General features: G+C 33.8%; 3 protein-coding genes across 3 annotated transcripts; all 3 read right to left on the reverse strand.

The window, feature by feature from the left end:
* Positions 1-866: 866 nt before the first annotated feature.
* LOC132189027 (uncharacterized) lies at positions 867-2698 on the reverse strand. The gene is made up of 6 exons (XM_088510624.1): positions 2474-2698; positions 2119-2315; positions 1516-1608; positions 1355-1435; positions 1108-1253; positions 867-1026 (listed from the first exon to the last, which is right to left on the reverse strand). Exons 1-6 carry the CDS (start codon positions 2637-2639, stop codon positions 975-977), a joined length of 735 nt encoding a protein of 244 aa, XP_088366750.1. The 5' UTR covers positions 2640-2698; the 3' UTR covers positions 867-974.
* A 2982-nt stretch (positions 2699-5680) lies between these two features.
* Positions 5681-6434, reverse strand: LOC132189060 (ER lumen protein-retaining receptor-like). Its single transcript, XM_059603546.1, has 4 exons — positions 6236-6434; positions 6077-6157; positions 5833-5978; positions 5681-5747 (listed from the first exon to the last, which is right to left on the reverse strand). Exons 1-4 carry the CDS (start codon positions 6407-6409, stop codon positions 5696-5698), a joined length of 453 nt encoding a protein of 150 aa, XP_059459529.1. The 5' UTR covers positions 6410-6434; the 3' UTR covers positions 5681-5695.
* A 4671-nt stretch (positions 6435-11105) lies between these two features.
* CDSP32 (chloroplastic drought-induced stress protein of 32 kD) lies at positions 11106-12216 on the reverse strand. Its single transcript, XM_059604476.2, has one exon. It carries the CDS (start codon positions 12066-12068, stop codon positions 11157-11159), a length of 912 nt encoding a protein of 303 aa, XP_059460459.2. The 5' UTR covers positions 12069-12216; the 3' UTR covers positions 11106-11156.
* Between the last annotated feature and the right edge of the window lie 2111 nt (positions 12217-14327).

Consider the following 14327-nt stretch of genomic DNA (forward strand, 5'->3'; position numbering starts at 1 on the left):
AAGCAGAAGGACCGAAACAAGCCTTTTATAATATTGATGATATATATATATATATATATATATACCAAAAATATGTTTCGAAATTTTTGAACATATATTATCTTCTAATGATATATAGTAAAAAGTTCACATCAAGTCAATCTTTAATAATTGAATCTCAACTCATTTCTTAAAAAAATCTTACATAGTGTTTTTTGCTTTTTAATTGTAATGTGAAACAAATATAAAAATAGTTTTGAATTGTTTATTAATACTTTCATTTTTTTGTTGTCCAAAAAAATATTATCAAACTGAGTCCAAAGTTTTTCTTTCATAGATTGATCAAAACTTAGCAAAGTTGTGCTTGACGTCTTCTCATGATATCAAGGTTTGTCTATATATAATTGATTTTGTGTAAACTTCCAAACAATCATCAATAATATTAATCTTCTCCAACGTACAAATTTTCAACATAAATAAAATAGAACACTAATTCATGGACAGAAAAAATAAATAAATAAAAATAAGCAAAACATTTTTTTTTTAATCCTCTCAGAAGCAAAGTAACCAAAGTCCCACCAACGAGGCAATCTTAAAACCCAATCAGTTTCTCTTAAGCTTAAAAAAGAAGAAGGATCAAATACAAGTTAAAACATTCGGACCTCTGTTATTATGAAATGAATTACATCTCTATTTGTTAAGGCATAAACTTTTACGTGCTTTTTATTCTGTAAATGATGTAAATGCCACAAAGATCTCATAGCAAGTGAGACAATATCTTGGATCATTTAATTAGTAAATTTGAAAAAAAAAAAAAAAATGTCTAGTAAGACATTTATATAAAATCATATATAACTAACAAGGAATATTCAAAAACTATGCTGACTATGAGATCGAGATCGAGATCCCCTGCAATCGATTGTACTCTAAATTAAATGACATTACTTAGTTAACTTGATACGTACAAAATAAAAACTTTTGGAAGCATCCCAAGCTCACACCACTCCCGATGGGAGATGCATGTCTTCACGATCTACATCAAAATGGCTGCATCCAAAGGAGAAACGTTTAGAATTAACGTGCTTCCTAGGAGCAAGTTTGCAAATGAAATCAAAGCAATTTACATACCTGGTAAAGTAGTAGTAGCAAAAATCTGCAAGAATGAAACCATTTACAATTTCGGAGAGGACACCCATAATAGTCCACCATATATTATCATAACTCACAAAATCATAACCCAAAAAAGTCACCGATTGTCCTCGAGTAAGCAATATCTGCATAAAAGAATCAAATCATATATATCAATAGCTTGGAAAGAAATTGAGCTACCATTAAATATTACCCTATACAAATTAAGAACCAAATCATATCTCACCTCGATAATCCAATTTTCAACATAAACTAATCTCGAATACCCTAGCCAACATATATATTGTGCAGTAATTGGATCAACACTCTGAGAATTTGAAGAAAGAAAAGATGAGAAACCAATGTCTGAAGGTCAGTCCACCATCAAATTAAAAGAATAAAACATACTTTTCTCTTCCGCATGACCTGCAGCTGAGGTAGCATCGAAATAGAATTAAGATAACAACAGAAGGCCACGGTAATCCCACTCCAACTATTTTCCTGGGCCATGGGATGAATTACTAATGATAGCAAAGCACAAGGTACCAGCTGCATCGAGGTAAAGCCATGACATATATAGATTATACTAAGAAAAGACCAGGAGGTAAATTTCCAAAATAAATAAAAATAATCATAATAAATTAACAAAAAGATGGTAAATATGTAATGCAGTAGATTCCAACAAATAAACCTTTACTTTTTTCTTCCAAATCATTGCGACAGAAAAAAGTGATAAGTAACATGTTTAGTCAAGAATAGGGAAATTTAATCATTTAATAAATTAATCATGTTAAGCAATGATAGTCCTGCCAACCCAATTAAGAGCATCTTATAGGTCAAGAAAACCTGACAACTGATAATTGAATTGACCTCATATATAAGCCTAGCTTGTCAAATTTATGCAAGTTTAAAACACATGTATCAAGTAAAATTGAATCAAGATTTATAGGCGAATGTATGCTGCAATTGTGAATGTTAAAACTATTTACTGCAAAAGAATTGAGGGCTTACCAGGTATAACAATTTGAAGTTGTGCTGTTTGTCCACATAACTAGACTTATATTTAAAACCAACCATATAGATGGCCACAAGTGTTCCCAAAATTGAATTTATATCAAGCGGGCGTAATTCGGATTTCACGAGTCCACCATAAGACACTTTAACCACCAGATGTAAAGCTGTTAGATGCAGTGATTTGAGTGAAAGCCCTAAAACCAGTAAAATCAAAGCTATGCGGTAAGTATCAAGTTTTGTATCAACATTTCCCAAGCTAGAAACTGATTCATTGTCTTTGTAATGAAAAGATACAAAAATTGTCAAACCACTAAAAGACTTGAGTTGAGTGTGTTCTTTAATTTTCTCTTACCAGCACATGTGTCCTTCTGGATGAGGGTGACACTAAGGAAAATGGCTCCTGTCATGTGAATGGCATCTCCTATTAAGGAAATTCCTCCCGGATCTAAAATATTTAGCCACCGCGTGATACCCAGACCACCCAGGAAGAGAAAAGTCACCCCGACCACGACATCCATCGGCCATGGAGGCTTTTCCCCTGACTCTACAGACGCCGATTTCCTCTTTTTCGCGCTCATTAATTCTCTCCACCAATAGCGGTGATGTGGAGTTGGCAAAACAAACAAGGATATATACGTGGTGTATTAAGGTCGAAAACAGAACCTTATATATAAAAGGGTAAAGTCGGTTATAGCCCTTCCTAGTACAAAGTATATCTTGGACTTGTCTCCAAAACCCAAAAGGTAATACAAGACCCATACACAAAAGGAGAAGCAGCTGGCCCACATATTGATGGGTTTGTAAGTCACCCACGTCAACAGTTTTACATCAAGTAATCCAGTAATCGAACAACCAAACCAGTATTAGAGCATTCAAATATGAGCTCTATCAATATAAACGTGCATTACGACCTTTTGTTTGCATGTTTACTTCAAGAATGGAACGTTTAACATTGGATTTTATTTAATAATGTCTTTATTATTATTTGATTCTCTTATTTATTGCTATCAATTTTTTTAACCTTATTTATTTTGGAATGTTTGACAATCAAATGATATTAATTTTTTTTTTTTAAAAAAATTAAGTAGCTAGGTGCCCTTAATTAAAGCATATATATATATTGACTGCAATTAGGTCTTTAATTTTTTATTTTATGAAAGTTGTTTTATTAGGATTCATTAATTGAAGGCCTTATTAAATTGGGGAACAGGATCCTCTACATTTCAAATGAACTAAAGAATATCCAGTTAGTTATACTTTAGAGGTATTTTTGTCTTTTCACTTTTTGACTGATATCTTATCCATCAAAGAGTGCAACACTCTCGTCCTACTATTGGGAAGATGAATAACCTACATAAAGTGAGTGCATTTTAAAGGCATTTGTGGGTGTTAAGTCTTATACTGCTTCTTTACATATTGAGATTGAACTTTATAAGTAATTATTGGGAGTTGCAAATTTACTAGTCCTGTTAGAGTGATAGCGTAAAAGTAACTAGCATTTTTTATGGGTCGATGCAACTGAACCTTTAGAATGAAACGTGTTAGCATTGGCCATCAACTCAAACACTTGTGAAGTTTTAGTAGTTTAGTTTTCAGCCAAATGGAGAATTATATATACACACACATAAGGAGCATTCAGGAATCAGGCTTCAGAAGTTGTTGTCGGCGACAATTTCATCTTGACACTAAATGACATTTCTGTTCTGATTTAGGTTGTTCATCCAGCACCTGGGAATGCTACTGGCACACTTGTAAATGGTATTCTACATCATTGCAGTCTTCCAGTTGTTGCATTTTCGAATGAGGAAGTTCTTTCAGATGTTGAGAAAATTTCTGATGATGAGCTCAGTAGCTTATTTATAGACCCAAGTCCTAACGAGTGGTTATCTTCCAACCAAATTGGGGCAGCTATTCGCCCAGGGATTGTGCACAGAATGGACAAAAGCACTAGTGGATTACTTGTTTTTGCAATGGTAACCCCCTATCACTTGATAACTGGTCCTAAGCACCAGAAACTAGAAAACTACCATTTTGTTTATAATAGTGGATTTGTCCTGTGGACAATTAAACTCTGACGGCAGAATGATCACTCTCATGCCCATTTATTTGAACAATTCAAGCTACATACCATCCAAAGAGTAAACATTAGTCTTAGTTTTGGAGTGCCATCTCCAACTACTAGGTGTGTTGAGGTCCCATTTGGTCGTGATTTATAAATAATCAGATTTGCATGGCCGCTGTATCGGGATCAAGTAACTGTAGACAGGCCCACCATGCTGCTAGTAGGTGATTGATGGTCCTCCATCACTTCCATTATCATGTTGCTTAAGTTATGCTTCACAATGTTGGTAAATGCAACTATTCAGGAGAGAGAGAATATGATATGGCAGTAGGGATTTAAATCCAGAGCATTTAGACTACCTTGCTATCAGAAATGAACCCTTAAGGCCTAAAGTAGTGAAATATAGGAATTTGTATTGTTTATTAATACTTTCATTTTTTATTTTTTTTTGGTTGTCCTAAAAAATATTATCAAACGAGTCCAAAGTTTTTCTTTCATAGATTGATCATAACTTAGCAAAGTTGTGCTTGACGTCTTCTCATGATATCAAAGTTTGTCTATAATTGATTTTGTGTAAACTTCCAAACAATCATCAATAATATTAATCTTCTCCAATGTACAAAATTTTAACATAAATAAAATAGAACACTAATTCATGGACAGAAAAAATAAATAATTAAAAATAAGCAAAACATTTTTTTTTTGTAAAATCCACTTAACCCCCCCAAGCTACAACTTTAATAACAATCTATCTCTCAAACTATCGATTAAGACAATTTACCTCTCAAACTACCAAAACAATGACAATGTATCTCCCAATGCTAGCAAAATGACAAAATTACCACTATAGAATTTTCAATAAGACAAAAATACCCTTAAAATTTTGAAAAAAAATTAAAACTTAGTATTTTTATTTTTATTTCAATAAGGGTAATTTCGTTATTTTTTTAAAATTGGGGGTACATTGTCATTGTTTGGTAGTTTGAGGGGTATATTATTGCAATTGATAATTTAAAAGGTAGATTTGTCATTGAGATAGTAGTTTGAGGGGGTTAAATGGACTTTACCCCTTTTTTTTTAATCCTCTCGGAAGCAAAGTAACCAAAGTCCCACCAACGAGGCAATCTTAAAACCCAATAAGTTTCTCTTAAGCTTGTAAAAAAAAAAAAAAAAAAAGCGGATCAAATACAAGTTCAAAATATTCGGACCTCTGTTATTATGAAATGAATTACATCTCTATTTGTTAAGGCATAAACTTTTTAAGTGCTTTTTATTCTAATGATGTAAATGCCACAAAGATCTCATAGCAAGTGAAACAATATCTTGGATCATTTAATTAGCAAATTAGAAAGAAAAAAAAATGTCTAGTAGGACATTTATATAAAATCATATATAACTAGCAAGGAATATTCAAAAACTAAGCTTTGACTATGAGATCGATTGTACTAAAAATTAAATTACATTACTTAGTTAACTTGATACAAATTAAAAACTTTTGGAAGCATCCGAAGCTCACACCACTCCCGATGGGAGATGCATGTCTTCACGTTCTACATCAAAATCACTGCATCCAAAGGAGAAACGTTTAGAATTAATGTGCTTCCTAGCTAGGAGCAAGTCTGCAAAATCAAATTAAGCAGTTTACATACAAGGTCATGTAGTAGTAGCAATAATCAGCAAGAATGAAACCATTCACAATTTCAGAGAGGACACCCATAACAGCCCACCATATATTATCATAACGCACAAAATCATAACCCAAAAATGTCACCGATTGTCCTCGAGTAAGCAATATCTGCATAAAAGAATCAAATCATATATATCAATAGCTTGGAAAGAAATTGAGCTACCATTAATTACCATATACAAATTAAGAACCAAATCATATCTCACCTCGATAATCCAATTTTCAACATATACTAATCTTGCACACCCCAGCCAAAACATATATTGTGCTGTAACTCGATCAACACTCTTGAGAATTTGAAGAAAGAAAAGATGAGAAAACAATGTCTAAAGGTCAGTGCACCATCAAAAAAGAATAAAACATACCTCTCTCTTCCGTATGACCTGCAGCTGAGGTAGCAACGAAATAGAATTAAGATAAGAACAGAAGGCCACGGCAATCCCACTCCAGCTATTTTTTGATGCCGTGGGATGTATTACTAATGATAGCAAAGCACAAGGTATCAGCTGCATCGAGGTAAAGCCATAACATATATACATTAAATTAAGAAAAGTCCAGGAGGTAAATTTCCAAAACAAAAAAAATAATAATAATCATAATAAATTAACACAAAGATGGTAAATATGTAATGTAGTAGATTCCAACAAATAAACGTTTACTTTTTTCTTCCAAATCATTGTGACAAGTCATATGTTTAGTTTCGAAATCACCACTTTACCTAAAAGCTTAAGCTTAAATTTAATCATTTAATCATGTTAAAGGAAACCTAATGTAAACCTATCAAAGCAATGATAGTGGGGGTGTCAACCTGGTCCGGTTTCCCGGTTTTTGGCCAAAACTGGGAACCGAAACCGTTAACCGGGGTCCCGGTTACTGGCCAGTTCCCGGTTTTACCCGGTCCGGTAACCGGTTTTTTAAGAAAATTATTTTTTGGGCTTATTTTAGGTATTGGCCTAAAATAAACCAATTTTTTTTCATAAGTTGGCTCATTTTTAAAAAAAATTATTAGTTTTTTCGTCTAAATTAAAGGAGCTTTGTTGTGATTGTTCCAAATAATTATTACAACAATAAATATAAACTACCAACAATAAATATTTTATATATATTCAAATAGTATATTTCATTGTGAGCCTAAGAAATTGTAAGAACCAAACTTTATGCAAAGAAAGGCATCAACTAAGTGACCCAATTTACCAAATTTCCAAATGCTTAAGACCCCAACATCAAAAAATGAACTACTACAATCAGCCCAATAAACCCAACATCAGAATTCCATCAAATCTTGTTTAGATGTTAATATTATACACTAAAGTAACAATATATATAAATATTACAACAATAAATATAAACTACCAACAATAAATTTCTTTGTTTTTCATTTTTCCTACTCTCCAAACTAACTGTCTGAAAATTTCAACTTAGCATAATATATATATATATATGGAAACCCGGTTTCCCAGTAAAAACCGGGTACCAAACAAGGGTACCCAATTTCTGGATTTTTCAAACCGGAACCGGGTCCCCGGTTTCCCGGTCCCGGTTCCGGTAATTTTTAACACCCCTAAATGATAGTCCTGCCAACCCAATTAAGAACATCTTAGGGCAAGCAAACCTGACAACTGATATGAGCCTAGCTTGTCAAATTTATGCAAGTTTAAAACACATGTATCAAGTAAAATTGAATCAACATTCATTTATTTTTATTGGCGAAAGGATGCTACGAATGTGAAGGTTAACTATTTACTGCGAAAGAATTGAGGACTTACCAGGTATAACAGGTTGAAGTTGTGTTTTTTGTCCACATAACTAGACTTATATTTAAAACCAACCATATAGATGGCCAGAAGTGTTCCCAAAATTGAAAATACATCAAACACTCGAAAGTCGGATTCCACGAGGCCACCATAAGACACTTTAACCGCAAGATGTAAAGCTGTTAGATGCAGTGATTTGAGTGAAAGCCCTGCAAATCAAAGCTATGCTGTAATTATCAAGTTTTGTATGAACATTGCCCAAGCTAGAAACTAATTCATTGTCTTTGTAATGAAAAGATACAAAAATTGTCAAACCACTAAAAGACTTGAGAGTTGAATGTGTTCTTTAATTTTCTCTTACCAGCACATGTGTCCTGGCCCTGGGTGACGGCACTGGCACCAAGGAAACTGGCTCCCACCATGTGAACGACATCTCCTATAAAGGAAACGAAACTCGGATGGAAAATATTTAGCGACCGCATGATCCCCAGACCACCCAGGTAGAAGACAGCAATCCCGACCACCAGACTCATCGGCCATGGAGTCCTAGTCTTTTCCCCTGACTCTACAGCGGCCGATTCCCTCTTTTTCTCGCTCATTCTCTCCACCAATAGCGGTGATCGATGTGGAGTTGGCAAAACAAATATACGTGGTGTATATATAAAACAATTTTTTTTTTTTTTTTAATTTTTTTATGAATAAAAATAAATTTACATGACGCCTAGTGACTAAAGTTATATATAAACATTATTGCTGGAGAGGATGACGGAGATTGTGTTGACGACGGGGTGTATATGTTAGGGTTTAATCTGAGGAGTTAAACCTATAGAGATGGAATTAGGGTGAGAAGAAAGGAAGAAGAAGGAGACGTACGGCTAGGGTTGGTTTGCAAAAAGAGAAAGGCAGGAGCATTATCGAGGAAGTGAAGATTGTGTTAAACAAATAAATAAATGCTAGAATATTGAAAGTTTCTATAATATTTTAGGATCTCCAAATTTTGGGAAATATTCTTAAACCCATTTAAAATAGTGCTAAATGTCTATAAATATTTGAAGACACATTAAATTATTAAGGTTATTAATAGTAGTTTACTAACTTAAACTAAGGTTTCAAATGTTTATAGACACTTTACACTATTTTAAATGAGTTTGAGGATATTTCCTTCAGACTGATTTGAAAAAAATTTGTCTAATATTTTATTTAATTATAAACTCTTCTTTTTATAAGTTTCCATTTCTCTCTCTATATACCTTTTAAAGCCTTATTCAAATTTGAATTATTTTCTTCTTCTATGTAATTTCACTATTTGCTAGCTACTCGGTCTTTAAGTTATTAAAATCCTTCCATAGTTGATCAACGATAAAAAAAAGGTTAGTTATCAAAAACTCAATCAATCACTTTTATAATTATTTTTTATTTTATTTTTTAAAATATGTTTACAATTAAGAACAATGAAAACATTTTTGAAGCCTAAGGACCTGTTTGGGATTGCCTTTGAGAGGCCTAAAAGTGTTTTTAATATTCAAAAAGTTCGTTTGAAGAAAAACGTACTCGTTTGGTAAAAAAATTAAAAGCGCTTTTAGGGTCCAAAAAGCTTAAAAATGAGAAAAAAAAAAAAAAAAAAAAAAAAAAAAAACTTTTGACAAATGAAGCTTTTGCCGAAAACCTCTTTTTGACTTAAAAACTCTATTTCTCAAACGCAATCCAAAACAGGCTCTAAAGCGAAAAGTTTAAGTGATGTCTTTTTCATATATTTTAAAAATATTATTATATTTTTTATTTAAAAATTATTTTCTCGCTTGGTGGGATGTAAAATTTATTGTTGTCTGAAAATTTGGCTATTCAATACTTCTCACAAGGCCAAAAAAAAAAAAAAAAAAAAAAAAAAAAATCTACCCACAACCTTCAAGAATGGAAGGTTTAGGATTGTATTTTATTTAATAATGTCTTTATTATTATTTGATTCTCTTATTTATTGCTATCAATTTTTTTACCCTTATTTATTTCGAAATGTTGGAGAATCAAATGATATTAATAATTTTTTAAAAAAAATTAAGTAGCTAGGGGCCCTTAATTAAAGCATATATATCATGGCAATTAGGTCTTTATATATAATTAGCTTCTTCTTCTTTTTTTTTCTTTTTTTTTTTTTTATGAAAATTTGTTTTATTATGATTCATTAATTGAAGGCCTTATAAAATTGGAGGCCTTTTTTAAATTACTTATTTACCATGATTAAGGAGCCTTAATTAAAGAATATGGACAGTAATAAGGGCTTTATATTTTTATAAAAAGTTTATTATTAATATTTATTAATTTGGGGCCTTTAAAATTGGGGGCCCTAAGCGGACACCTAATCCGCCTAATAAGGATTGAGTCGGCCCTGAGCTCACCATTATAACTAACTTGCTAACTAAACTAAATGAGTTAAAACTGATAATCTGTTTAACTGATAACTCTAATACTCCGCCAATTTATTTCCGACATATGAAAACCTTTCAATTTTAATGATATTGTGAATAACCTATATATACTCCAACCAATTGTACGTGGAAGAACTCTACGTTAGACCGGAATTCCATGATCAGCGCGGACTACAAAAATCTTAACCCGGCCAAGGCCCAATTGTATTTTGCTAGTAAGTTGACCAAAATGGCAATATATATATATATATTATCACGAAGCCAGTTCATGGCGGAGTAATAATTTTTGGTGGAATAAAACTTTTTTTTTTTTAAATGTAGGTAAAAATTTGATTGTGAAAGGGTTATAAAGGTATTTTAAAAAAATAATAATTGTGGAACACGGTTCAATATACTTCCGCCCTTGCTCCTTGGTCGTGTATAATTTGCATAAAAATTATATTTTTAAATTAGCACAAACTCAAACGAGCACTAAGATATAATACTTGAAGACTAGGGATTTGTTCATTATATTCTCGAGGGAAGAAAAGGTCATTTTTAATTTTGCATCAAGTAATTGAGATTTCTTCATCATATTGTCAAAGGCAAAAAAAAAAGATCATTGTTTTACATCAAGTAATCTAGTAATCGAACAACCAAACCAATATTAGAGCAGTCAAATATGAGCTCTATCCATATGAAACGTGCATTAGGACCTTTTGTTTGCATGTTGACTCGACTGATGAACAACCTTTGTATAACCACTTTTAATCATGGACAAATAACATGGAATACATATGTCAAAACGACATTGTAAACCATAAATACGGGATAGATAAAGAAACAAAATAAATAAATCCTGCATGGATCATTGAGGTAACAACGTACTAGTAATTGTTGATCCCAAAAAAAGGGTACTACTAATAATTGTTACTGACCACGTACGGACACCTCCTTAATTTCAACATTATAGAAATTTCCAAAAATTATGTTTGTCTGTGTTTTTTAAGACAAATACATTTAACAAACTTTCTCAATAATTTTCAATAAATTGCAGCAATCCAGTTTGTTGTATAAAGTCATACAATTTGCAAAATCATGATCATTTGATTTGGTTTAAGTAAATAATTTTAGTATGTAACACGAACTCCTTGGTATCTAAGGATCTCACCAATAAGCTCGCCCTTACCGGAACCCACATACCTTCCACAAATCTCTCCGTCTCTGATGAACAAAAACGTCGGCACCTCCACCACGTCCATGTCCTTCAAGAACTGCATGCAGCTTTCGTTCTCATCGCCGTTCATGCGCGCGAACACCACGGTGTCCACCATCTGCTTCGACAGCTTAATCACCGTCGGATAAACCTTAACGCATGGCCCGCAATGCTTCAACCCCACATCAAGCACAATCAGCTTATGCCCAACCTTATTCTCTTCAATCAGCTTCTCCACGTCCTCCCTACTGTGCAGCTGCACTACGGAAGAATGGTTATCCCCGTAGTATAACACATCTCCCACAAGCACGTCAGGGCCTATACCCTCCTCTTCGTGAATTTTCTCCATGCTCTTGTAAAAGCTAAAGTGCGGGACTTTGTCGATTTTCTCTCGCTTGCAAAGCTCCTTCGTCTTCTCCGATTCATCACCCATTACCAGAATGAACTCCACGTCGCTGCACGTGCGGCTCAGATCCACCATGAACGGGTAGATTTGACTGCTGTGGAAGCTGTGGCTGGCGGCGTACTCTACCACTACCAGCTTGTTTTTCGCCTTCAGGAGGGCTTCATCGAATTCTTCTATGCTGTGGACTTGCTGCACTCTATCGTCGGTTTTAACTTTTTTAGTCCCAGATGGGGCTGCGCCGGCGCCGGCGCCCTTTGTGACGAAGCGACGGCTACGTCGGTTGGTTTCAAGTTTTGCTGGTGAAAAGGAACCACGGGAGGGTAAAAAGGAAGCACGGAAGCAGAGAGGAATAGAATTGATTTTAGGGATAGAGGCAAAAGAGGAAAGCGGTTTGGATAAGGAATTTGTTATTGTGGCCATGGAAGGAACAGAGAGAAACAGAGCAAGTGAAAATGGATGGGATTTAGGATTCTGCAGAGATGGAGATGCAGCGAAAGTTAGAAAGGGGATTTGGGATGAAATCTCGGTGACAAAATCATATCCTCCACCAGTTGGGTTTGTGGTTCAAAATGGTCCACATGAATGAGAGGCACTTCAGCGAGATTTTTATCATGCTCTCTCTTTTTCATTTTCTCTAGGATGTCCAAAAAAATCATGTTAAAATATCCACATTGGTTGGGCTTACACATTCTTGCCCTTTTTGGGTTCATAGTTTGTTCCAATGCCCGGCATAAGAGAGCCCAATAAAGTACGACAAAAAAGAGCCCACCTCCAAATATGGGAAACCCAATGAGGCCCATGCTTTTTATCAGTTGGATGGCATTGCAAGAACAACCGCAATAAATTATAAAAGATAAAAAGTTTCTCCAATCTAATCTTTTCTATGTTCATTCTGTCCAGAGCAAGTTAGAACTATAAGAATATCTCTACCTCTCTCTCAGATTAAGATTACTGGGAGTAATATTGTGTTATCTTTATCTTTATGTAATGGTCCTAGTCCAAGACTCTAAGTCCTAATCCTAGTCCAAGTGGGACTATAAGTCGTAATCCTAGTTTAAGTGTTGTAACCTCTATTTAAGTGAAGGATTGGGATAAAATGATGGGCATAGAATTATTCAGCAAAGCAAAGCAGCACTTGCTTTGTGAATTGTGAGGTTCAAGTTCCTGTTCCTTTTAAAAACTTATCTAAATTATCTTGGGCTTTATATTTGGGTCTGCAACATGTATCTTAAAAAATAAAAAAATAAATAATAATAATAATTGATGCTAACCCAATTAAAAGAAACTTGGTCCTTTCAAGAAAACCCAACGGCTGCATTTCTTCAACAACCAAAAGGACGAATCAAACACTTTCTTCCTAGGTCGTAACGGCAATGTCAAAAAAGGTAATTAAAACCTTATTAATATAATTATAATTTGGGAAAAGAAAATCTTAGGATATATCAAACATAAATTTCAGGAACCCCTTCTTTGGACAAACAGCTGTTAATATTGGAATCATCATAATTCATAAAAGACCAAATTCCAACTGGTACCCAACCCAGCCACACGTGGCACATACACGCTTCGGCTAAAATAAATCACTACCACTGATGAATGATCATGGCAAAACATCCGAGGACACAAAATTGTTGGACAGTCGAATTCCTATGCCTAATAAATTCAGCCTCAAAAATTCTGAGAATAAACTTAAAACTTTTAGAAAATACTTGAATAACTATAGTTTTTAGTACAATTTTTTACAAATTTACATTTTACAAAAATAAATATCACATGAATCGTTACACAATAATATTATTATATTTTGGTGGTTAACGAGATTTAAAAAAAAAAAAAAAAAATTGACACATTCATGTGTAAACATATAATTATAATGTAAAATACTATATGACAGTTCCCAGAAGTAAATAACAAGTGTGTCAGTTTTATCAGAAACTTGTATTACTTTAGTAGTACTTTGGATGTCCATATATATATATATATATATATATATATATAAATAACAGGTTCCAGAAGGCATCTTCTTGCCAACTGTCGTGGACATACAAACTTGTGACAACAGGATCACGACAGATCCACCACCACGCGCACTCAATAGGCATAAGAAAAAGATGATATTTAGAATCACTACTCCACATTGTCAAAAAAGAAAGACACATAAAAGGAGATACTTGCGACCTGGATCCAGACCAACACCAACCTTATCTTATTTAATATCACCCAATAAATTCCATATATTTAAATGACTGATTAATACTTAACCACATATTTATCATCCCATCTTTATTCAATTATGCTGAAGAGCCTCAGGATTGGCTACTTGTTAAAAAAATCCTATAATACGACAAACACAGAGAGAGAGAGAGGGGCAAACGTTGAAAGATCCAAAGTCGGGTGTGGTCCATATGTCCCTTCTCTACTTTCAACCTCAACCATAGGGACCGTAGCGAGAAACCCGGCATAAGATCACAAAACAAACAAAAGTTGGACAGACAATATGCAAAAACATAACAACAAAGCTAGCCACCTAAGCAACTAGCAAATGTCGTTCCAACCATGTGCGCCTCGTGCACCACCCACACGACACTCTCACAGAAAGTTTCTCACCTCTTCGCTTGCCACCCTCTGCGCCTTCAAACATGAATCATCTGTTTCGTGCTTTTTTTCTCCACTTGTTTT

The sequence above is a fragment of the Corylus avellana genome, chromosome 9, assembly GCF_965113065.1.
Source record: "Corylus avellana chromosome 9, dhCorAvel1.hap1.2, whole genome shotgun sequence".
NCBI lineage: Eukaryota > Viridiplantae > Streptophyta > Magnoliopsida > Fagales > Betulaceae > Corylus > Corylus avellana.